Below are 26,710 nucleotides of genomic sequence, written 5' to 3' on the forward strand. Positions count from 1 at the left end.
CCCCTGAAGCATACAAAGTACCCACACAAAGAGGACAGACTACAGAACCATATGCACCCCAAGCTAGAACACTGCCTGAGGGTGCAGCACAAAGTTTCAGACTGTTCAGTGATGGGTCGGTCATCACACCTCTGGAAGCAGGGGTGGGAGCAAGAGGTGAAAGCATATAGAAGGTCACATATTAGTACTGGTTCATTGTGGTAGTTGGATAATAACAATGGATACAGAAGCAGTTTCAGAAGAACAGCAAGAGCTCTTGGGGCGACTCTGAACAGGCAGTAAACGCCTAAAGTCCTAAACACTAGTGCACCGCCAGGCAAATAGTCACTGAAACCTTCAACAATTGAGTGTAGTTAGCAACCAAGGCCTTTGGGCACTGGAAGGAGTTTATTGAAGTAGAACCGCTTTCAAAGTCACCAAGTACAAGTCACCCAGAAAATTGGTGCCACCCCTCCCAAAACAGGGAGTACACTGCAGCAGTCACTGGAGGGTAGAGAACTGAGCAAGGAAAGGGAGAAGGGGCTTTAGGCTAGAGGACCACATGGCGGTGAGAGATACTCTGGAGTCCAGTCAGCATGACTTCTGTATCTGGGGAAGCCTCTCTGTCTGAGACCGAGTTGTGACCACTTTCTTCTTCACACAATAGTTTTGTCTTCTAGAGTAGTAATGAATCGCCAGCTAAGTGTGATACAGAACTTCAGTGCCCTGGCTACATTTCAGAGGTCCTGGCAGCGTACTGCTGAAAGTGGAGCCACCATAGGACAGGTTCTGGTTTGGCTTCCAAAAGGAAGTTGTTCCCTGCCGTGCTTCACGACAGACAGACCACGAGAGCCACAAAAGATGTTTATACTCAAGCCGCATCCTGTGGCCCAAGAGAGAGAGGAAACTCACTCCTCACGTTTTCAGCTCCCAACCTATTTACTATGAGAGGAATGACTAAGACCTTGGAATGGCTGCAGGGCTCTTGCTCTTGGATTCGAGAAACCACACACCAACGATTATCATTCCAAAAACTCACTAGGACCGCACTACAACTCAGAGAGCACCACGGATCCCTCCTCTGCTTTTTAGACATCTATGAATGCCAGCAACACTGTTGATACTATTACAAATAGGGAGAGTATCTAATAATGCTATTCAGAAACGTCTGTGGGCCCAGTTGGCCCTCAGGATTACAAATCTTGAGTAACAAAGAAAGCGTTGACGCGTAAGAAGAGCTACAGGCTAGAGAGCAGAAAGCTCTAGTGGTCCCAATGGGGACCAGTTTAAGGAGCCCCCTACATCTTAGACAGCTTAGACAGCTTCACACCCTTCTCCTTGGAGGACATTTGAAGCTCTCTGACGACAGCTAAGTCTGGCTCCCCTCTGGACATCTGTTTCCCCAAAATATTGTCTCTGCTGGCCAACTTCCTGGCCCCAACGTTCTTAGAGATCTTTAACTGCTTGGTGAAATCAGGCTCCATTCCGAAGGAGTGGAAGACGGCATGTGTACTTCCTATCCTAAAAAAACCTCCCTGGACCAAAAATCTGTGACCAATTACCAGCCTATATCTTTGTTACCTCTTCTGGGTGAATTGCCGAAAAACCAATCAACAAAGGGTTAATTACCTACCTAGAAATCAACCACATAATAGAGTCCTCACAATTTGGCTTTCGACCTGGCCATAGCACGGAAACTGCGCTTTTGACTGTGACTGATTTCCTGAGCTGTGGGCTGGATGCAGGTAACCCAGTAATGCTTGTGTTGTTAGATCTCTCAGCAGCCTTTGATACTGTCTCTCATAAGAGGCTGCTGTAAAGGCTGCGGGAGATCAGCATACAAGGCCTGGCACTAAAATGGTTCCAGCATTTTCTTGAAGAGAGTCATCAAACTGTCATCCTGGGCCCATATTCTTCTCGTAAGACAATCCTGGACAAGGGTGTGCTGCAGGGTTCCTGGTTTAGTCCCACTCTATTTAATGTCTACATGGCTCCCCTCGCAAGGATTGCCAAGTGTTTTGGCTTTGAAATAATTTCATATGCGGATGACAACCCAGCTGATGTTTACATTCGACCATGACCTGATAGCTGCCAAAAACCGTTTCACTCTGGGCATGCTAGCCATCTCTGATTGGATGAACCAAAATTATCTCCAATGAAATGCTGATAAGAAGGAGATTATGCTGTTTGGGAAAGCTGTCTCTAATTGGACAGATGATTTGTGACCTCATGAACTGGGCTCGCTTCCTGTGCCTAAACAAGCCGTAAAAAATCAGGCTTGAAAATAGACTAAGCACTTACAATGAAAGAGCACATCTTGGCCACCTCAGGAGTATGCTATTATAACATGTGCCTTCTACGTAGAATATTCCGCTACCTCCCAACTTCCGCCCGTAAGACTCTAGTACAAGCCTTAGTAATAAGTAGGTTGGATTACGGCAACGACCTCCTTGCGGATGTTAATAAATCCTTAGTTGCCAAACTCCAGGTAGTCTAAAATACTGCAGCCAGACTTAACTGCCCCTCAGGCACGTCCTCGGCCCCGCTGCTGGGGGAAGTACACTGGCTGCCGGTGAAGAAAAGATCCTGTTTTAAGATCTGCTGTCTTACCTAAAAGGGTAAGGCCTGTTACATTTCCAACAAAAAAAAGAAATATACACCCCTGACCGCTGCCGAACTTGTGACAAACCCTTATTATGTGTTCCTCGCATTAGTCTGATGCCTAGTGGAAGAAAGGCTTTTTCCTATCTAGCGCCATATTACTGGAACAAGCTTCCACTCCATGTTCGCACATGTCCGAACTACTGCAAATTTAGGAAACTTCTCCAATCCCACCTATTCTAATCTCCTCTCTATCTCTTCGATCCCTGTGTCCGCACAGCGCCGATATGCCCCCGGGTGAGTTGTGCGCTATATTAAATATAAATATAAAAATAACATAACAAGCGGAGCAGCTCAACAGCCCTCACCTATCTCACCTCAATGGGGGGAGGGGGGGTTACTAAGAACTTTTGACCCTTGGTGATGGTGGGCACTGAAGCAATCTTAAAAAGAATTAAAAATGACCTACAGTCCTTCTTCGGTTTCTTTCAGAGGGTTCACATAGTGACTAGGGTACTAGAAGGGAAAAAGGTAGTCCTACTTTCTGGCTCACTGACGGGCAAGGCATATGAGCTAGAGGCCCAGGAATGGGCTAGTGTCTACTACAGTTTTGGTTCCTTGCAAACAGTGGTCCTGGAAGCACACAACTAAACCCCATATATTTTCAATCCAAATTCCGGAAGTTGACCTACAAGGAGTTCCACTCCTACAATAACTACAACAGAAAGCAGAAACAAAACTGCAAACTTTGGTCGATCGTGAAAGGGATCAATAATTTTGTGGCATGTGTTGATCATTTACTTGTGAAACAGTTGTAGAATACCTGCACTGATATAAATGAACTGCATTTGCTTGGCAAGTGGTTTGTCTCTATGATTGAGGCCACTAGGATAGCTGATCTATGGAAGAAGCACAAGGGGTACATGGCTTGTTTTTAGGTCTTGCCTACAGACAGCTGCTAGCTATTTCTTGTTGAAGGTCTAGTATGACCAATATCAATAATTACAGAGGGTGTTGGGTCAGCCCATTGCTTATCAAAGGTTGGCACTCTTGTCAATCTCATTTGCTTGCTTATTTTATTGCTTTCCTTCCTCTTCTTGTGTTGTCTCTCTGCGGTAGCATAGCTTCTTTACCATCCTTTTAATTGGATGACTTGTATCGTTATGTAGCTCACATCAGGGAACTACTTTTTTCTTTTCATTTGAGCACTCTCCGCATGAGCTGCTTCCCCGCTCTGCATGTTGCTCCCCCCTGTTCCTAGCACTTTGAACTACTTTAGGATAGGTGTTTGCTTTTTCCTAGTGTGCTTACATTTAAAGAATGTTTTAGAAACAAGCATTGCTAAAGCCAATAACTTGGCACTCACATTCTAATACTGAGACTTACCAGCTGTGCCAATCCTTGCTTAAACATAGGCTCTGTAATATTCAGGAATGTACACAAAACTTCCCAAACAAATGACAAGGAGACCAGCTATCTCCTCTCACAGCAATGGAGTAGCTAGCTAGTTCAGTTCAGCAATAGGCAAGCTCTTCCTTCTCTCGTTGTGTGGTCGCAGTGGGGCTCTGCTCGCTTTCAGGGACCCCTCAAACTTGCTCCAGCCCCCCCCCCCCCAGCTGAAAGACTGTCCCACAGGCCAGACCAAAAGGTTTCAGACAGCTGATGGGTGGGTGACCCACAAAGAGTGATGCCACTTAAAAAGGAACCGTGATGAGGGGAGTGTGGATGACTGATAATGGCAGGGATATGAATGATACATAAAGAGAATAATTAAGAAGGAGCCAGTATAAGGTTGATGGCTTGATATGGACAGTTTACTTAATACATTTGCAGTTGAGTTTTGTTCTTGTTTTGTCTTTCTTTTTTTTTAAACTAAAGTTTTCACAATAATCCCAGTTACCTGTGACTTGTATAACACTTCAGTCATCGCATTACAGGTTTAAAAAGGGAAGCATCCCAGGGTTTTTACTTGTTCATTAATCCTCCTTAAATATGCATGATAGTCGATTTTAAACTCTTCCTTCTCCTATCGGACCCCAGGCACTGAGATATCTTGGGGAAACTCACATTGAAGTAGACACACATTGTAAGCATGTGCTGGACTGCCATATTTCGAGAACAACAGAAGGAGGGTGAACAGCAGAGCTGGACTGGGAACCCAAAGCAGCCCTGGCAATTTACTAGGACTAGCGCCTGGGAAACAACTGCCTGGCCCGGGAGGCTGGAAACACTTGTTTGCTGCTTTTGTTAAAGGGGGCTGATATTGCAGCACCACTGCAAAACCAGACCCAGTAACAAAACCGGCCCCCAACACTGCAAAACAGGGCAGGACTGGCCGTAGTGGGCACCGGGCGTTACCCCGGAGGGCCGCCAGGCGGGGACCGTTTTTGGACCTCTGGGGGCCGCTTATGTTACTGGGGGCCTGCAATATCGGCCCCCGGTAACAAAATCGGTTACCAGTCCGGCCCTGCTGCAAAACCGGCCCCCATCACTGCAAAATCAGCCCCCAACCTTCTTGCCTCCCAGGGGGAAAGCCTGATGGCCAATGCTGCCAGTCCGGCCACACCAAACAGGTAAACACCACTTACAAAAGCCAAGATGTAACGACACTGGCCTTTTAGTCATTTCTTTGGAAACTAGATCAAACCGTTGACACTTCCTTAAAGAGAGTTTTCTCCTACCCGCTCCCCAAATTGTCTACATCAAGAGTACAAATGGTAGCACTCGCTAGCAATCGACTGACCTTAGCCTGGCCAGCAGCAGTGACATTCAGGACAATGTTGAAACTCTCCTCTGCCTCCCCTGCTCCCCACAGTGATACCTTGAAGGAACTGTATGAGGGTTTCAAACATTTCATACCTCTGACACACCGACACAAAAAACATTGTTTCAACCTCAGGGTTTAATATTTAGTGTCCTCATTTTGAGTGCTATGCTGTAAATCAGCAGTTTTATTCAAAGCTGCAGCAATATTATCTGCAAATCTTTCTGAACAACTTGGTCAACATGAAGACAAAGTAACAAACTATTAACCAAACATCCCTTTGGAAATTTTGTAATGTTCAAGTAAAAAAATAACTAAGTCTATCCGAAGGCTGTAACGTGGCTCACTCCACCATTCACACAGCTAGCATTAAGCATAGAGAGCTTGTGAAGTTTCGCACAAGGCAACCAAGTTTGCAACTACAGTACTTGGCGCATTCAAAATATGAAGACAACACACACACATGAAAAGATCTCAGAGGAGCACCTCTTAAATTGCACTGGAATGCCAAAATAAAATCTGCACATTTCGATTCTCAAATAAGTTAGTGATGGAGTAAGGTGACACAAACATGGAAAGGGGACTAAAACGTCAGGGAGGGCAGGAGCCAGGAAACATATTTTAGTAGTTCTGCAGCTTTAACTTAAATAATATTTCAGTTGCTTAGGGAAGCCTGGCTTTGCATTTAAAATTCGCTTGAAGAGCTATGGAAAGCAGTCTGTTGTCACCCTTATAACTGCCACATCTTCCCAGTTTTCAGTGCCTGTTGGGGGCGACATCTTTCTTCGTCGATTTTCAGCACCAAGGAACGTTTACAGTAGGCAGGTCACAAGCAACTTTTCTCCAGTGGGATGTATATGTAACTGTTTCTCTTTCTTGACTTTGTACATTCTATAATGACCTACTCTGGTACATGTTCCTATTAAGTCATAGCTACTGGTCTACTGGGTTGTCATTTAGTTGTGTACTCTTTTCTAGCTTATTTGTCTGTTTGCGAACACCTGTGCTAAAAGGCACACTGTGGGGATTGACTCCATCTCTGTCCCACTGCTGTAGGCAGCAGTCTTGCTTAGTCTTCGCAACATGAAAAGCTGATCCATTATAGATCGAACGAAAACACTACTCAAGATCCGTTTCAAGAACAGTGCAAGCTTATTTGAGGCTGTCTTTAGAGCGGGCCACCAAAAGAACTTCCTACTCACACAAAGACCCTCTGTCCTAGGGTGGCATAGACGATGCAGGTTGCAAAGTCACCATGGTCAGGGTTACACATGTTGATAGTCATTAACAGGACCAAATTTCCTACAAGCCTGGGTGAATGAGACAAAGGTGTAACTGTCGCAGAGGTCAAGCATAACCTTCTTTGCTAGCTTTGGGACGACTCCTCTCAGGGAGCGAAGCCCCATCCTCTGCTCCTCGTACCACACACTGTCCATTCCTGTCACCTCCTTGCGGGCAGTCAGATAGAAAGGGGACTTGGCATCCATTTGCGAAGGCGGTCGGTGAGCATACATGTACTTACAAAGTAGGCAGTAAGGGCAGCGGCGGACTCCCTTTGAGTGATCGTGGTAAATCTGCCCATAACACACCTTGCTGGCATTGACTCTGTTTTCTCTCTTCACGCTGTCCGTTCGGGCAAAGAATGTCCTGTTCTGTGAGTCTTTCAGCAATTCAATGTCGCCGTACATGAGGTCTGCGTGCTCTTGTAAAGTCCTCATGTTCAAGTACTGGCTGTTGAATTTGACTATTGTGGACAGCAGGGCCACAGGGCTCTCGTCGCCAAGGCATCCAATTCTCCACATTTCCTCCTGGTCAGAAAGTGAGAAGTATATAATGTTGCGAGACCGAGCACCCGCCATGCCTGCCTTGTTCAACACGCGCAACTTCTCCTTCAGCTTCTGCGAGGATGAGTTGAAGGTACTGCTGGTGATAGAGAAGCCTGCACCCGCATTTTTTAATATGCGATCCAGTCCTCTGCGGATTGCGTGGAGGGATGTGGCCAGGAAGTCAGAGCCATCCGTTTTCTTCACTGTGATGTAGAAGTCCTCGAGCAGCTCATTCAACTTGACAGCCGGGACCTTAAACAAAACAATATGGAAGGTTAGATTCAATTTGCATTACTTGCGTTTGTCAAATAAACAATAATCAGATAGAGGGCGAGAAACAACTGCTGAGTGAAGGGCACAATGCCCTGCAACAAGAGATGCTGCCAGTATTCCTTGAATTAATTTTGTGATGTTGGGCCAAATTCACAAATATTATGCTGTCTAGTCTTCTTGGACTACGCCTTGATTACACCTGAAATTCAGAAGTAAGGCAAGAGTACATCAAGAGAACACCTAACTTCAGCAAATTCTTGGAAAGTGTTGTCCTTTGTCATTAACTTTCCAGCAGAGATTCTGCACCAGATGTTCTTAGCTTGGGGCACTGGGAACTATTTTATTAATGTCTTGAAGTCCACTTTCCTTTTAAAAATTCAACCCTCGCTTGGAAGATACATTTTATATATATTCTTAGAACTGTCTCCACCATTCCAAAGGGTACAAAACTTGAACTTTGGTCACTTAATAATTGCATACCTTGCTCAGTCAGTCATTAAACTACCCCACACCATTTACACTAGAAAAGCTTTGAATAGAAAGGCTTTGTGTGGAGATTTCATTCTCCCATTGTAGAACCCAGTGATGCCATAGTATGACATCACTGGGAGATTCACCGCTGCCTCTGTGGTTACTACACTATGATTCTAAAAAACAATAACATGCAATTGGCTATTAAGGGAACACAGCATTGCTGTTAAAGTAACTGCATCTTCCAAGGCACTCAACTTGTATCTTTTTTCTCCATTAGAACCATTCCCCAAATGAATGTAAATAATTGTAACCTAGGGTTGATGCAAAAATGTGTGATTTTTATATTTCTTTTAGTTGCTGTAGGTTAAGGATCTCTATGCATGTTCATAACTTTACCTCCCAAATAGCCACTTAAAAATGTTTTACAATTGTGCAACAACATATAACGAATGTTATTCGCACCCATGAAATACGGAGATTATCAATTATTTTGGTAGTAGTTTAATTTGATTTAGAAGTGAAAGTATTGTAAAATCACAAATGTGAAACCATCTTGGCAATGGCAGTCAAGATGGAAACCTATCTAGCCGACAAGACATCCAAGTTCTTCACCACCAACACCTCCAGCATTGCAAGTGCTACTCGAATCTACTTTCCCATCAGGTATGCGCATACACAATATAGATTTAATACAGTCACAGCCCAAATCTCCAAACTCCCAGGCACAACTAAAACGGAAAACCTTGCTGAGAACACCAACCCACAGGGCCCTCACCAATCAGGCTTTCAGCTCTGAACCAGCATGGGTGAAGTTCAGGCTACTGCATAAAATTAATTTCCCCTTGGCCAGGATCCTAGGGAAAAGCCTCTCTATGGATTTTACCCGACATACAGACAGTGCAAAGTCCTGTTCATTATTAGCAAAAGTCTTGGTGGCACTGCGAAATTGGCCTTCTCCCCTACTGTTGGTCACCCATGTTTACAGCTAGATTTGGGTGCTCGGAGGTGGAAAGGATTCACCTTCAGATCTACCTACCTTACTACTGCTCGGACACCCTTCATATTCTGGGTTCCCCCAGAGCTCATAGTCTCTTGTTGAGGACACCATCCCTCCTGACACCAGCCCCAGTCCAAAGCTCCTGAATGCCATTATCTTTTTTTTTTAACTCCCTTTGAACCTCTCCCTTCTCCTTCTCCTTCTCCTATTGACTGCCAGCATCAGCTGTTTTTTTTTACTGTAATTGTCTTAGTTTACTGTGTTTCTCTTTAACAATATGTATTCATCTTGCTTTCTCAATCATCACTGTCACTCTCTTTCTCTGCAGGTTGTGAAGATTAGTGCATGATTGGCTCATTATAAGGATCATTTAGAATGAACTCAACCCTGTTATGTTGCCACTAGATTATACTCCTGTGCCTCACGGAAATAGGCAATTGTGTACAGAGAATTTTAAAACTAATAAAAACAGATTGAAAAAGAAATCAAATGTCCTCGTGTGAAGAGGTCTCTGTGGTATCCTGCAATAAATCCACATGGATGAGCAAGAACTTCCTACAGCTTAACTCCAATAAAACTGAGATTCTGCTGTTCGGGAAAGCAGAGGAGGTGTGGACCCCTGATTGGTGGCCTGCTGAACTCAGAGAAGCTCCTACACCTAAAAAGTGGGCGAAGAATCTGGGCATCGTAATTAATGACAGACTGTCCATGGAGGAGCGTGTAAAAACCATCTCGGGCACTTGCTTCAGCATGATACGAATGCTGAGAAAAGTCTTTACTTGGATTACCCTTCTTGCCAGAAAAACCCGTATACAGGCGATTCTAGTCAGCAGACTAAACTATGGAAATTCGCTACTGGTAAGGACTAGGGAAGATTTATTATCAAGGTTGCAAGTTGTTCAAAATACAGCAGCGGGTCGAGCCATCAAAAAACCTGCACGAACTCCGTCATTTCCCCTTTTGTGAGAACTACACAGGCTCCCTATCAGGAAAAGAGCTATCTTTAAGCTCTTGTGTATAGTGTTTAAATCATTGCAGGGGATGGGTCCCGCCTATCTAATGAAGAAATTAGAACAGTACATTCCAGTGTGTCAAATGAGATCGAGTAGCCGTAATCTGCTATGCAGGCGGAGAATCAGAAAAGCCAAGATGGGCGGTTGTGCTTTTTCTTATCTAGCCCCAGCACACTGGAACATATTACCAGATGACATTCGAGCCTGCTCCAATCTGGCACAGTTTAAGAAACTGCTTAAAACCTGGCTGTTTCAATGAGTATTTTATTTTGTTATCTGCTACCCAGGCACCGAGAGATCCCCCTGGGGAAGATTCGCTGTGCCATACAAATTTTAATAATAAATAGTGAGATATAGTTTTTCCTTCCTCACGGAACAAAATACCCCAAAACATGGAGGGGTGGCTTTCAGATGTGTGGGTGGATCTTATTTGGTTTTCTCTTTATCATATTGACTTTTCTGGATATTTATCAAACCATAAAGTGGCCCAGTAGGACAATGTGTGTAGCTTTCAGAAGCGGGCAAGCTAATACATCAATAAATATATATAAAGCAATAAGAGTATCTACTTGTGGGCCTAGAAGACGAGTGCGTTCCTTTGAAAGTCAAGTGCTGTGGTCAAGAAGAGTTACGTTTGTTGTTGCTTCAAAGAACTCAATTTATTTTGTGATGGAGGTAGGCTCAGAAGCAGCGATCTCAAAAGCTTCTGCGGCACTACCAAGGTTCCCCAACTGTGACTCCGTCCTGCAGAAATCGCTGCCCTAGGATGGGGCAAAGGGGGATAGGAAAGAGTAAGGAGCTGGGTGAGCGGGCAAAGTGGGAGGACATGAGGTCTTCTGATGAAGGATAGGCTGAGGAGCACGACCTTGGTGGCTATGAGCTGATCAGCGGAGTGAAGAAGAGAGAAGTGAAGAGGGGGGCAATCTCCAGCTAAACCAAGCTCCTACACAAATGGAGTTGCGGTTCAGCTGGCAAAATTCAGGTGGGATGAATGCAGAGGGCGCATTCCTTTGTTTATTTTATTTTTTGTTTTTTTATGGTGCAATGTTGACCTAAGGTAACATTTTTTAAGGAACGGGGATATTAAGTGATTTTTCCAGAATCCCTAGATATTGAGCCTGGTTTCTCAGTTCAATGGTTGGTCGCTCTGGCTCTCCTCTATTTGGGTGGGGAAATCAACTGCAGAGAAAGCTGGCTGCTTTTCTAATAGAGGATTCCTGCTGATCAGCATAAGAGTCCATACCAAGTCAAATAGCAAGAGGCGATCAGAACGGGCTCTTCCAGACTTTCTTCCCTCATACTTTCAATTAATAGCGCATCAGAAGTAATATTACTTGCAAATACCTGCCCTTAATAAAAAAAAACACACAATCAGCTAACTGCACAGACTTAAAATAAATAAGGAACTTAAGAAAGCGGGGAGCTGAGAAGGTGTGCTTATGGCTGCTAATTCTGCTGCATCCCAAAGGCCCACAGCAGATTTACCACAATGGGGCTCAGCATCCAGGAGGAATGCACATTAAGTGGCTTTAATGTGCAAAAGTATCGAAACAGCAAGTCTGCTGACATATTAAAGCCAGATTTTTTTTTTTTTTTTGGGGAAAACCTTTATTGCAGCATTCATAAGGTACAAGTACGGGCCTACAACCACAGGGGCCGGCCGCTAAACAGAAGTGAAACCTGATGTAACAAAATTTAACACAGCTCCTCAGCCGACATCCCTGAGGTCCGGCAGCGATTCAGAATGGATCTTGTACTAAAACGCATTGATAAATACAGGAGATAATAAAGGTTTCATTTTATATTATTTAAATGAGCGGATCAGGTGCCATACAATATAACAATAGAACACGGGGAACAGGCCAAGAAATCAGGATATGCAGATAAAAGAGCCATTCATGGGACTCTGGCGTTAAGACTTATGATTCAGAGAACACAACAGTGCAATATACATTCCCGTAGACGCCAGTACTCAGAGCCTGCCCAGCCAAGGTTCGACTGAACGTAAAGCAAGGGCACTAATTACCAGATCTCAATGAGTCAAAATAAAGCACAAACCATACTGATCCAAAGGAATAAAGGGAAGGGAGAAAAGAAAGGCCATAGAAAATAAGAAAGGCAAAATAAAAAAAAAACCTCCCGCCCTGCACCCCTGCCGATGGCTATAGCCTAACCCCACTAGCAGCGTGCCTGTCGCCCCACTAACCTAAACCCTAAAAGAAGGAAAAAGAAGAAGAAGAATGGAGGAGGGCATAATTATACGATGTTTCCGACCCCTTAGTCCCCCCGCCCAACACAGATCCCCCCTGTCGCAAAGGACGGATGTAGAGCTATTCCTACAAAGGACCACAGGGGGCACCGTGATACACCGCCCAGCCTCTTTAATCAAACGGTTGCAATTCAGGCGCCAATAACAGTGGTTCCAAATCATCCCGATGCAATGAACTTAACCCTGACCCTTCCGAACCAGCACACGGACCCTCCCCAGCGAGACCCATGAGCACACAAACAAGTTATAAATGAGAAGGAAGCCCTCGAAAGTCAAGCCATTACCACTTGCAGCTGATAACTCTACTAAAAGTTCAAGCACTGAAAGTTTTCTTCCCCTCGCTGGACCGTCTCGATGTTTCTCGCCCTGGGATCGTAGAATCTCCAAAGGAGGAAGAGACCACCACACGATGAGGGGAGAGTCTATGGCACAGGTCTCCGGGGGGGGGGGGGAATGCCACACGATACTTCCAAAGTCAATGATGATGTAAGGTACAGTGACACACTCACCGCCTCGGGGACACGATCTTCCAGAGCATCATCCGTTGGTTCCGATATTTGCTTCTCTACTCGTTCCCTCACGGGGTCCTCGCACAAAGGAAAAATGGCCGCTGCTTGAACGGCTGTAGATTGCTGATTCAACCGTAGGGCAGGGTCCGGGACCTCGAGCAGAATCCCAGTTAGGCATGCATCCATTTTAGTCAAGGACACATCCATTTGCGAGTGAAACGCCCAAAGGTCCGACAGTATTGATCTTAACGTTAGCCCTGATGTCGTTTGATCCATATTATCAAGTTCGGTACCAGTCTCGATCAGCTCCCCGGGTGAAACTGGCATTTTTGGGAGGGGCGAACAGGATCACGAGAGGGCAAGCATAAACGGTAACCCGCCGTTATCCACAGCCGCGGTGACCCGGCGGAACACCGCGGGCCGGGGTCCCGACCCGCCGAGCCCCAGCAGGAATCTATGCCGGGTCCGCGGGACGGGGATCCCCACCTTCAGTCAGCAAGCAGGTCACCTCTCTCTCGATGCTGGGATAGGAAAACAATCGCCACCAAATTCGGGCATAGATGAAGTGTCCACTGCGATCGACCGGACCCTACCAAGGTCCCCAGCCGATGTTGTTACACTGCAGCCCGGCCTTGCGGATACTCGAGGCCCCGGCTTCACCGTCGGAACAGGCCATGATCTTCAACACGGTGTAAGTTCGTTAAATCAGCAGATAAAAACGTCAGGATTTCGCCATCGGAGCGAGGAACACTTCATACAAGCAGAGGCTGGGCGTAAGGTCAGGATATTGTACAGGATCTTGCGGCGGAATATGGAGATCGGCGGAGCCGGGAACCTAAGCAGCCATCTTGTTTGCCGTCGTAGCTTCTCCCTCAAAGCCAGCCTTATTGTATATAGATCGTTCCAGTAGTCTAAATGCGATCACTGAATAAAAAGTCTGCTGCAATAAAAAAAAACGATTCCTTTATGTATACAATACAATTATGATATAAAAAAGAAATATGTGATGAATTGGTATATTTTAATGTGTAAAATAGTCTCTCTTGTACTCCATAGGAGCTGCAATCATGCACCAAACTGATATTAGCATGAGGTGAGAGACCGATATATATTCTTCTGGGTGGAATCAAAGACCACTCTATGTGTATTTTAAAACATTGGTACCAACAGGCCGTGCAGAATTCTGTGCTGTCAGGACAGGGCTTAAAAGTGGAACTGTTATTGCTATTATTAGTTATAGGGCCATGTGACACATGGGTACATTATTTGTGTGTCTGGTAAGATTGAATTCTACCGATCTGTGCCTATCTCTGCACTGTAATGTGTTTCAGGAACATTTAATAAAGCTAAATTAAATCATTGGAGTGGGTAAGTAAAAACCACTGCATAGTGGTAATGCTGATTAGGGAAATAGAGACAATTAAGCGCTCGTTTCACAGTAAAACACACATGTCTGGGTTGACTATTAGGTGGAACACGCATGTTCTAAAATGTGACCAACCAGACCAATGGGAGCAACCTGGTTCAGTTAAAATTTCCACACTACAAATGGTGCAACACTATGAATGGGAAAACTATACTGTCTGTTGTGAAAGTGCTTTTTCAAGCAATGCAAACAAAAAACCCCCAGTAAAAAAAAATGTACAAAGACGACTGACTAACGTCAACAATGACATGTACCGATTTTGGAAACAAAGGCCTAGATTTACTATGACTTGGCACCGGCTAGTGTGATGAACAGCGGCACATTTTATTTCCAGTGGCGACCCATACTGTGCAGCAGGGATGGGGAGGACACACACGCGCTCTCTTTCACACACATGCACCCAGCATACACACGCACACACCCATTCAAAGCCTGCATGCACACACATGCTTACATACACGTATGCATGCACTCACCTAACATTACTACCAAAAAAAAGTAGTGGGCCGCATCTCGGATGGCGGAAGGGTAACCTCTTTTTTTCCTAAGAAAGATCCCGCCACCACCTCCCCTCATTGGCTGAAATTGTCAAAAGCCACCCAATGAAAGAAGGGCCTTCCTTACCTCGTCCACGCGTGGGGAGGGGTGAGGGAGCCTTAATGGCCCCTCCCACTCTATGATGAATGTCACTGATGGACACTCTGCCCTGGGAGCTTCAGGGCTTAAAACTGAGGCCCCCAGGTCCAGGTCTATTATTGACGCTCCCCCTTGCCATGAGGGGGAGGCTCACAGAAGACTTTGCCGGGCTGAGGAGGTCACTCCCACCGGACTGTGAAATGTTCAGCCCAGCAAATGTCAACTCAAGTAGCCAGGTGCCTTCGCATGTAGCCCAAGTATAGCTTCTGGATTCCTGACCCAAAGATAAAGGTGTGTCATATGTCAGAAAAAGGTGGAGAAGCGGGGGCCCCACTGCCCTTTTCAGACAGGCTGTTTACTGTCCAGTGCAGAAGGACAGCAAATAGCTTTGTGCCGCTGCTTCGCTTCAAGTGAACGTTCCTTGGACGGATCAATGCAAACACCCACAGGTTTTGACACGAAGACCACTCCACTAAGATAGCTATATTTGGCTTTGCATCAAAAACTAATGCCTACAAGGGGAAAATTTATTTCTAAACACAAAACTATGCACTGCATGTGTGCTGCAGTGCACAACACTCTTCCCATGCCTAGGAGCCACCTGAGTTGTCTATGCAAGTATGCAAAGACATTTGTACCGGAAGGGTATTCCTTTGACAGACAGGACACACTCTACTCTACACCATTGTCCAAACCAGTGCAGCGCAAAAAGCAGCATGTTTGTGCACCAGCACAGGGGATGACACTAGAAGCAGGGCAATCTTTGTAGTAACTATGTGTTCTTTCATGTGGAATGAAAAAAATGTAACCTTTGGGTCAAACTCTGCTCTGCATGAGTAGGAAGTCCTTTAGAGGCAACTCTCCCAGATGAAACCAAGATCATGAGCATTCCCTGCTGTCACATTGTCCAGCTGTATTCAACATCCTTGAACAGATGTTTGTGAGCCAGTGAGGCCTCACTTTGTGAAGTCGGATCTTGGACAGAAGAGCTTTGGAGGTTGAATAAAAGACAGAAGGGGCAACAAGACTTTGCTTATTTACAGCTTACTACAAGAGTTACATTTGACGTACCTGAACGCAGACACGATAAAGGGCGAATTGGATTGGTAAGAAGCATGTAGCCTGCTACTCGAATTATGCTCAGGGAGTTGCGATGATGCACCGCAGAAGGCTGCACTGGCGCACGTGCTTCGCGCTCTGCGATCTGCAGGTGTGAGACTTCATTCTGGCAGGGATTTTACAGGGATGCATGTTGATATTAGTGTTGGTGTATAGCCCCAATATGGATGATCCCTTTTTTTGTGGAGGTCTGGTGCCTAGTGGGGACGATTGGCCCGGGGTAGTGCAGTGGGGTGGTTGCCAGTGCGGATAGAGGTATTCCATCCGCACCCACAAGCTGCTGTGCAACAGCGTAACTAAATTACAGACAATAGACTTACGGATATCTATACGTGGTCAAACTGCTGGACGATCACCATGCTATTCAGGCAAGCAGTGATGCCGTACAGCATACTATGTGAATTCTTACACTAACCTGTACTGCTCATCACATCATTCGCCACCCTTGACTTGACACCCTATCTGGACTCAGTGTAACTTCTCTGGATGGAGGAAGGCCATCGCCTCTTCCCCTATGAACCGTTCATCGTAGAAGAAATTGCTCTGGTAATTGGGGAATTGCAGGGGATAAAGCTCCTGGCCTCGATGGCTTGAACGCTTACTTTTATAAGGAATTTGCACCCCGCTTGCCCCCCACCTTCTTGTTATGTACAAGAAGTCTGTGCGGACCAGTGAGCTTCCTCCATCTCTGCGAGAGACCCTGATAGAAACCATCATGAAACCTGATAAGGACCCTAGGCACCACTATTCCTATAGGCTGCTCTTCATGATAAGGACTGATACTAAAATTCTGGTGAAGATGATTGCCTCTCAGCGCCCTTTCCCTCTTGGCGCTCGCGGTCCGACCAGACCAGTCAGGCTTTGTGCCGGGTAGGTCGACAGCTCATAACCTTCTCCACACAATTGATCCTAACTGATGGGCTGCTGCTGTTTTACTAGATGCCACTAAGGCATTTGACTCATTCGCATGGCCCTATCCTTTCCACCTTCAAGAGCGTCTCGGTGTTGGTAATAAATTCATGCTTCTGATCTGTTTATTGTATACCCAGCCTGTTGCATGCCTGCAGATGAATGGGTCAATTTCAGCTCCTTTTCCAATAGATCGTGCCCATTATCACCTATTTTATTTGCCTTTGCGATGGAGCCACTCGCAGCCCGATTGCGGCAACACCAATTCACACTGAGGTCTCGTGTTCCAGCCCAGGCAGATCTTAGCCTCTGTCTACACGAACTCTATATGTCAAAGACCCTTTGGATAATCTAGATCCTCTTCTTTGGGAGTTAATTTGCTCGGCGGCATGGCAGGTATTGCGATTAGCTGGGTGATATGCATCCTATTTACACTTATGGAGACCACACAAGACTTCCCCTCCTACTTCTGACTGATGTGGGCCTTCTCACTGATTTGGGTCCGTGACCCTGTCCAATATTTGGGCATCTGACTCCGCCAGGATCAAGAGGAACTTTGGCGGGAGAATTACAGCAGGTTGATGACTCTTGTCCCACCTAATATCACTGGCATTGGCTCGCAAACAGCCATGTGTGGCATGGGAGGTACTGACCCTCCCCTTTCAGCAGGCTGGGCTGGGGGCACCCTATATGGACTTGTACTTCCTCAGTGCCCAGGTGCATTTTGCACACTAATGGTTACATCTATGCAATATCAGCTGCACACTTCACCTGAGACTGACCATGTGGCCCCATGCCCGGTCCAGATGGCTTTATATGGCCTTGTCTGTTGAGTGTGGCACTGTGAGAAAGTGGCTATATATATATATACTGGACCAGAATAAGGTACAGTGTGTATAGAGTCCACAAACCCCAGAGGTATAACAGAGGTTAAAGCCAGGTGTGACCTTACTCTCTAAAGTGGTAGCTTGTCCAGCAGTAAGGCAGTACCAGAGGACAGTGTGAAGCATTTGTTGTACACACTCAGTCAGCAAAAGGTTTCACACACTCAAAGACTGAACTCCAAGCCAATTGTTTTTATATCAAAGATATAGTTATTTTATTTTTAGAACCAACATGTATCAAAATATACTGTTCTCAATATGAGAGGTCTCAGATAAGTACTTTGCAGAAAGGTAATGAACTTTGTAAACACCATAGGTACAGGGGTTGCAGTAGGCAACACAATTCTACACACAATTTAGCAATGAGCTCAATGAGTTTTTCTATATAATCACAGTGGATTACTTTGTAGATTACTTTGGTAGTTCCAGGACTGGATCCTGGATTCAGTCCTGGGGTCTAAGCTGAAATACATTTAGTAAAAACGTTTTAGTTATTGCAGTGATTTTTCAGGAATATAAAGCTATTTTAAAAGTTCCCACTTAGAAACTTTTCCACAGAAATCTGGCAATGTTATCCAATGGGAGAACATTTAGATTTTTCACAGCCTGCTGGGCAGAAAATATGGATTTTATTAAAGACACAGAGGCTAATATTTCCACAACCCCATCTCAAGTTAATATTGAGCAGAAATTGGAAGAGCTTGTTAATAAGGCTCTAGAAAAAGCCTTGTACTCTATTGCTGATACTATAAATAAAAAATTAGAGTCCTTATCTAATTTATCTTCTAACCCCTCAACAACTAAACTTTTTGGGGCACCTAAAGCCACTAAAAAGAGGGCATTTGAAGGAAAACAAACCAAAAAGGACGCCAAAATGCGAAAACCTCCACCTCTACACGCCCTCGGGCGGTGAAAAGAATGGTGCCTCGGGCCGCCCCAGATGGGCAAGATAAAGGCCCAGAGCTTCCTATACATATTGACAGCAACGATGATAGCTGCGAACAAGAAATTGAGCTATCTGTTCTTCTGGTTTTAATACCGATGTAGAAGATGATCAAATGAGGGGAACTGGAAGCTTAGAAGTGGTATCCAAGGCCTCAGGATCCAACATAGTACTCGTGGACCCATTTGGGGATGAAATGTCGACCCCTTATTAATTAAACACCCCTCATCACCCGAGTTGACCCCATCTCCACATATTGCGGACTACCTTTCCATTCTGAAGAGATAAAAAGTCCCTCTATGACTAGGTATCTTCCTTATTTGTTGCTGCTGCTCAGAAAGATAAGTACTATCCTTATAAGCTCAGTACTTTTACTTATTTCCTTACTTATTTGACTGTCTATTATATTATTGACATGTTTTCTAAAATATCTTATGATAATATGTGACTCTTTTAAACTTTGTTTATCTATGAATGCTTTCTTTATCATTAGGAACTCTTTCCTATCTTTCATTTAAGTTTTTATTATGACTTTCCTTTTGATATGGGTCTTAATACCCCTTCCACCCCTACCTTCGCCCCCCTCTCCGGTTTTACTTCTTATTACAATATAACGCGTATTTTAAATCCTCTTCAATCTTTTACCCATTTTTTATTCAGAATGAAAGTCTCTGCGTGGTTAACTGTTTGAAAGAATATGAGAGAAGAACTCTTAATCTCAGATTGAATGAAACTCTATTATTAATTTCCTATAGATTTCCTCACAAGGGAGTTTCTTCACCCACCCTAGCAAGGTGGGTGAAGGAAGTCATGTATGAAAGCAGTGTGGACACCTCTATCTTTGGAACTCATTCTCTCAGAGGTGCATCAGCTTCAAAAGCCTACTTTCTTGGTGGTGGATTACAAGAAATTATTAGGGCCACAGATTGGTAAAATGTAATATGTTTCAGACGTGCTACTTTAGGCCAATCTCTTATGTGATTGATAGTTTTCTTAATGCACTTGCATAATATGGCCTCCGTGTCATGCCATAAAATTCAGATTTTTCACAGCCTGCTGGGCAGAAAATCTGGATTTTATAATTAACGACATGTACTAGATCAACTGAAACGGAGTCATAACTTCGTTGAAAATACCAGCGAACCCATTTGTTCCACGCCAGTCGATATGCCTTCCTTGTTCCAGGTGCCCATGATTCAGAAATGAGTCTGACAGCATTTGGCGAAAGCCCTGGGACTTGCAACTGTCTCCTGAAATCCTCCATGCCATCAAGACCAGAAAACCTTGATCTACAAGGGGATGAATGTCCCCTTCTGGACCCAAGAGTATTTCTCTGAATGAGGGTATTAGGATTGGAAAGTCTATGCTCATTTCTAGAATGATTTGAAACGAGGCTTGGGATCTCCAAAGGGGGGCTATTACGGTTATGATCTCGTGGTAACGCCGAGCGTGAAGAAGAAGACGGGGTAGCATTGCAAAAGGCGGGAAAGCATAGGCTTCCAGCCCCCTCCAATCTTGGAGAAAGGCATCCACATTTTGAGCTTGAGGGTCCGGTCTCCAACTGAAGAATGTTTTCAGTTGAATGTCCAATCGATCTGCAAAAAGGTCCGTTGTGAAGGGACCCCATATGGATTGGATAGTTAAGAAGGTTTGTCTGTCTAGTCTCCAGTTGCTTGAGTCCTTTAAATTCCTGGAGAACCAATCTGCTACACCATTGCTCAACCCAGGAATGTGTTCCGCTATAACCGAAATTCCTATGCTCAAACATTATTCCCAGTGGGGTCCGCCTAGTTTGTTCACATAACCAACTGCTGACATATTGTCCATCCGTAATGTCACACAGCATTTCACTGATTTCGGTGTAAAACAGTGAATTGCGAATGAACCTGCCAGTAGTTCTAAGCAGTTGATGCAACTTCTTCTCTTGGGTAGTCCAGCGACCCCCTGTTGAGGAGTTCCCCCATCTCGCTCCCCATCCTTCTAAACTCGCATCTGAATCTATGATTAGATCTGGTTCCTCCCCAAAAATGGCTCTGCCATTCCATGCTTCCGCATTCTTCAACCACCACAGGAGTTTGGTCTTCGATTCTTGGTCTAGAGATATCATTTGGGAATAGGAATGGTTTGATCTTAGACCCCTGGCTTTTAATCTTTGGAGTGCTCGAAAATGGAGGGGACACGGAAAGATAGCTTGAATTGTGGAAGATAGAAGGCCAACAATCGTTGCTAGGATTCTCAGAGGGAGGTCTTTTTTGTGAGTGTTTTTCTTAGTTCCTTCCTCACTTTCCTTACCTTTTCTGCAGGTAATTTCAGTTTTGTTTTTATTGTGTCTACCATGAAACCCAGGAACTGTGTTTGTTGACTCGGTATAGTACAAGACTTTTTCTTGTGTATGATAAAACCTAGATGTTCTAGAAGTTGAAAAGCAAGAGTGGTATGAAGGGATGCGTTCTCCTTTGACTGGGCCATTATGAGGATATCGTCGCGGTATATGATTAGTCTTACCCCTCTTTCTCTGAGCCAGGCGGTCACGGGGCGCAATACCTTGGTGAAGCACCAAGGGGCGGACGATAGTCCGAAGGGAAGACTGCAAAACTGGTATAGTTTTCATTCCCAAGTGAATTGCAGGAATTTTTGATGAGGTTCCCAGATCGGGATTGTCAGGAAGGCATCCTTTAGGTCTAGTCTCGTCAGCCAATCCCCTTTTCTTAGGATGTCCCTTAAAAGGTGTATACTCTCCATCTTGAAGTGATGGTAAACTACCCAGTGATTTAGATCTGTCATATAGTTACTGCCTACCTATATACCGTGTTAAGTTAGCATGAGTTTATTAAATGTTTAAACGCCATTTTACCTTTTGCTGCTTCTGCACACGACACATAATTGTTGCTTTAGCTTTCAGCCTAGAAGAGCGTTGCGATTTACATGAGAATAATATGTTATTGCTCTGATAACATTGCTTAGCATAACGGTGTTCGTACAGTGAGTGCTGAAGCCTTGAAGGATAAGTAAACAGGGTGTTATTGTAAGGTCTGATCTTCGCACTTCCCTAGACATAACATAAATGCAGCTGCTGCCAAATCTGGCTTTAGGCGAGTTTTATATTGCTTTGCTAAGAACACAAAAACACACTTGATGGTGCTTCGCATGCAGAGAGCTGGTGGAAGATGATGTGATCCTCTCCCACTGAGAGATTGAGGTATGGGGTCACCCTGCTAAAGCCCAAAAGAGACCTTCTTAGATATAATATAATATGCTAGTTAGGGAGGGTGAGAATTAGGTGTTGTTAACTCCTATTCATTTCAACATGTTAGCATGTTGTCACCTTTTGCATTTTATGGACTAGTAACTATGCTGATAACTTTGCTTCTTATAATATGTTTGCTTGTATTATCTAAGATACTGCGTTTGAGAACCCTGCATTAGTAAATAAATATTTCAAATATGCACGAGTCCTCATTTACTCCACGTTCTGGTTTGAAATGATTATATAACGAAAGAGTGTCTATGTGTTCCACGTGACCTGAGGTATTCTAAGATCATGTTCTGGTTTGTCTAAACATTGGGAGTTTGTTATGACCAATGAGACACTGTAGCTAGCTCGGTAAGGGGATTTTGGGTACTAAGGTGAGTTTTGGGCCATCCTAATTCACTGAGGTTCCAAATCTCTATGCACAGTTCTGTAGGAGAATGGAATCCCTGCTACAGATCTTTCAGATTTATTACAGGTCTCTGTTCTTTGTTTTTCTTTTCTACTAAGAAGATGTTGCTTTAGAATCCCAGTTTTTTTGTCTCGATTATTGCCCCTTTGTTTAATAAGTCTCTTACCTCTTGACAGACTAGCTCCTTGTCTTTCAGTGAGAATATAATCTCTCGTGGGTGACGTGTTTGAAAAGGGGTATCGGTAAAATCTATTTTGTAACCCGTTACTGTATGTAGGACCCAAGTGTCTTGAGTTACTAAATTCCAATTCCCAGCAAATTGACGTAATCTCCCTCCCACCTTTGGAGGGATATCTGAAAGGTCTTTCAAGGTTCCTGCCTGATGAGAAGGAGCATTGTCTACGTTTGCCTCTGAAGGGACGTCCACGGTTTCTTTGTCTCTGTGGGTAGAATTGATGTGAGCTATAGTTGTTGGAAAATCATCCCGCACGGGTGATGAAGGGTCTTGAGGAATGTATACCGCGGCCGGGGAAACGACCCCGCATTCTCCCGGCCCTGGTAAAAACTCTATCCTGGAATACTTTTTTAATTCCTTTTTGGGATTTTTGGATAGAGCTAAAAGCGCTAACATATTTAGCCATTTCTTTTATGAAATCCTCGCCAAAAAGAAGGCCTTGGGAATCAGCACCTCCATCATTTTTGGCCAATTCTATAAGTTTAGGATCGATTTTCAAAAGTACCCCTTTTCTTCTTTCAGTGGATATGGCAGTGTTTGCATTCCCAACAAGGTATATAGCCCTCTGTACCCATTCTCTGAGCTCTTTTGCGTCAATTTTATTATTCCCCAGGTAGGCTGATTCGGCCATCTCGAATATTTTGGTGAGTGATCCTATGACGTCAAGAAGGCGATCTTGACAAGATTTTAATCCTTTGTCCAACCCTTTTCTGGGATCCTTGTTAATTTTTGCAAAGAAAGCTACGACCTTGGTGTCCAATTCTGGGGTCAGAGCAATCTTATTGGGTAGTGAGGGGCGCGGACATTCAGACCTGAATCTAGATCTCACTTCTTGGGGTATTTCCTTTCTTAGCCAGAAGGAAAGGTAGTCCGCAATATGTGGAGAAGGGGTCCACTTGGGTGATACGGGGTGTTTAATTAGGAAGGGGTTGAACATTTCATCCCCAAATGGGTCCACGAGTACTATGTTGGATCCTGAGGCCTTGGATACCTCTTCTAAGCTTCCAGTTCCCCTCATTTGATCATCTTCTACATCAGTATTAAAACCAGAAGAGCCGGATAGCTCAATTTCTTGTTCGCAGTTATCATCATCACTGTCAATATGTATAGGAAGCTCTGGGCCTTTATCTTGCCCATCTGGGGCGGCCCGAGCACCATTCTTTTCACCGCCCGAGGGCGTGTAGAGGTGGAGGTTTTCGCTTTTTGGTGTCCTTTTTGGTTTGTTTTCCACCAAATGCCCTCTTTTTAGTGGCTTTAGATGCCCCATTAAGTTTAGTTCTTGAGGGGTTAGAAGATAAATTAGATAAGGACTCTAATTTTTTATTTATATTATCATCAATAGAGTACAAGGCTTTTTCTAGAGCCTTATTAACAAGCTCTTCCAATTTCTGTTCAAATTAACTTGAGAACCCTTCATCACCCTTAGCGGAAGGTTTTCCAACAACTACGGCTCACGTCAGTTCTACCCACAGAGACAAAGGAACCGTGGACCTCCCTTCAGAGGCGAACGAAGACAACGCTCCTTTTCAACAGGTGGGAACCTTGAAAGACCCTTCAGATATCCCTCCAAAGGTGGGAGGGAGTCTACGTCAATTCTCTGGGAATTGGAATTTAGTAACTCAAGAGACTTGCATCCTACATACAGTAATGGGTTACAAAATTGATTTTATCGATATCCCATTCCAGACGCGACGCCCACAAGAGATTATATTCTCACTCAAAGACAAAGACCTAGTCTCTCAAGAAGTAAAAGACTTATTAAAGAAAGGGGCAATAATTGAGACAAAAAAACTGGGATTCCTCAGCAACATCGTCCAAGTGGAGAAGAAAAACAAAGAAAAGAGACCTGTAATAAATCTAAAAGATTTAAATCACTGGGTGGTCTACCATCACTTCAAGATGGAGGGTTGTGGCGGGGTAGGAGAGAGAGACCGGAGACCAGGTTGGGGCAGATACGGTTTTATTTTTATAAAGGACTTCTTTTTCCTAGTGGAAAGTCTTTCACGACTGACAGCAGCCGGATCCGTGATGACCTTTGATTTAGGGGCCCGCTTCAGAGGCCTTCTTCCTCGGCGTCTGGTATATGAAAGGACATTCTTCACCTTTGGATTGAGCTTCCCTCCGTTTCGGGTATTGCCACAGGGAGAGAAAAGAAATGGGCACAGTCAGAGGTTTGTCCTGTTTAATTTTTATAAAGGAGCCCAGGGGGTGAGGGAACACCAGTGTCTTTGCATTCACGGTAGTGGAGGGAGTGTGAGAAGGAGAGGGTTCTAAGGGGAGTGATGCATGGGTCATGGGAAGTGCTGTACCGATGGATTTACGCAGCACTACCTCTTTTCAGACCCGCCCCTCCTACCGACCCAGCTCGACACCCTCTGCTGTACCTGGGAGAGCCACACTCCTCCGTGAGTGTGGCTGGGCGGCTCGCAGGACCGTTGGCCTCCTGGCGTACTCTCGTCCTCCTCGTCGCTCTTCTTCTCCAACTCGCGTTCTTCCTCCGTCTTCCTTCCTCGGCACTCCTCTCGGGGCTCCTCGGTGTCATCACACGCCGAATACAGGATGTCCGGGCTTTTTACCAATCCGCTGGCACCTACGTCAGACCCAGGACCGCCGGCTGCCTCTGGCCATGCCCCCTTAAAGGAGAACTCCTCGCCGTGTGCTGGATGCGGATTCCACAGCGTCTCCGTGTCGTCAGTCCAGTCATTCTGGTTAAAGGGGAGAGACGGGGAGTCAGCGGCCCACCTTTCTTTAGGATGAGTAGCGTTTTCCGTTATCGGAGCCTCCCGGCTACACTCCTCCCCCTTGGTTTCTCCCGATCAGGGAGAACAGAAGTTCTGGACAGAAAGTCTGCATTGCTGTTATCTTGTCCTTTTCTGTGTTTTACTATCATGGAGTAAGGTTGCAAGAATAAAAACCACCTAAGAACCCTGGCGTTCTGGGATTTATTTCTATGCATCCACTGTAGTGGGGCATGGTCTGTATACAGCTCAAAGGGTTTTACTTCTAAATAATATTTCAGTCCGTCTACAGCGCACCGTATAGCTAAGCATTCCTTTTCTATTGTGGGGTACTTGGTTTCTCTAGGGTGTAGCTTTCTACTGATGTATAAAAGGGGATGTTCTACACCGTCTCCCCCTATTTGGGAAAGGGCGGCCCCTAAGCCCGTATCTGAGGCATCTGTTGCCAAAATAAAAGGTTTCTCAAAGTTCGGGGATATTAGTATTGGACTAGTAGTGATGGCCTGTTTTAAAGCGGCAAAAGCCTGTTGGGCTGCCTCTGAAGGGTGTCTTATTTCTGTTGCACTGGAAGTTTTCTTAAGGAGATTTGTCAAGGGAGTAGCAGTCTCTGCAAAGTTAGGCAGGAATCTTCTATAAAGCCTATCAGGCCTAAGAAGGCTCTCAATTCTTTTTTTGAAGCTAGAAATGGTGCATTTGCTATTGCCTTGACCTTTTCTTCCTGGGGCGCAATTACTCCATCCCCTAGCATGTATCCCAGGTATTTTACTCTTGAAAATGCAGCCCTTGATTTCTTAGCATTAATATGCAATCCTGCGGCTTTCAATGCTGATAGAATACTCTGTAGATGTTTCATATGGTCAGACCATGTAGCACTGAATATTACAATATCATCTAAGTAGACAGAACAAAATCCTGTAAATGGCCATAGAATTTCATTCATTAACCTCTAGAAGGTGGCCGGGGCTCCATGTAGCCCGAACGGCAAGACGTTGAATTCATACAGTCCGTCTTCAGTAGAAAAAGCTGTTTTGTGATTATCTTCCTCCCGCAGAGGCACCTGCCAGTATCCTTTCGTAAGGTCTAGCGTTGTTATAAATTTGGCCTCTCCTATCCTTTCGATTAATTCATCGACCCTTGGTATAGGGTAAGCATCACACGAGGAAATGGCATTCAGTGCACGAAAGTCCATGCAGAACCTGGTGGACCCATCTGGCTTGGGTATCATGACAATTGGAGAAGACCAACTGCTTCGGGACGGGCGTATCACTTCCAGCTTTAACATGTCCTGGACCTCGCGTCTGACGTCTTCTCTCTTGGATGCTGGAATTCGGTAAGGCCTTAATTTCACTTGTGCTCCTTTTTCAGTCTCAATACGATGTTCGATCAGATTGGTACACCCTGGTAGATCGGAAAACATCGGGGCAAACTCATGTAGTGTTGCCTGAAGATTTTC

The 26,710-nt window shown here is 44.8% G+C and overlaps 1 protein-coding gene across 1 annotated transcript in view; it reads right to left on the minus strand.

The window, feature by feature from the left end:
* Positions 1-5,467: 5,467 nt before the first annotated feature.
* The window catches only part of KIAA1958 (KIAA1958 ortholog), a 354,519-nt gene continuing 333,276 nt past the window's right edge, over positions 5,468-26,710 (minus strand). Inside the window, exon 6 of the mRNA XM_086962055.1 lies at positions 5,468-7,422. Coding sequence (XP_086818181.1) covers positions 6,610-7,422 — 813 coding nt within the window. The 3' untranslated portion in view covers positions 5,468-6,609. The remainder of the gene's footprint in view (positions 7,423-26,710) is intronic.

Source organism: Lissotriton vulgaris, chromosome 3_1 (assembly GCF_964263255.1).
Source record: "Lissotriton vulgaris chromosome 3_1, aLisVul1.2, whole genome shotgun sequence".
Taxonomy (NCBI): Eukaryota; Metazoa; Chordata; class Amphibia; order Caudata; family Salamandridae; genus Lissotriton; species Lissotriton vulgaris.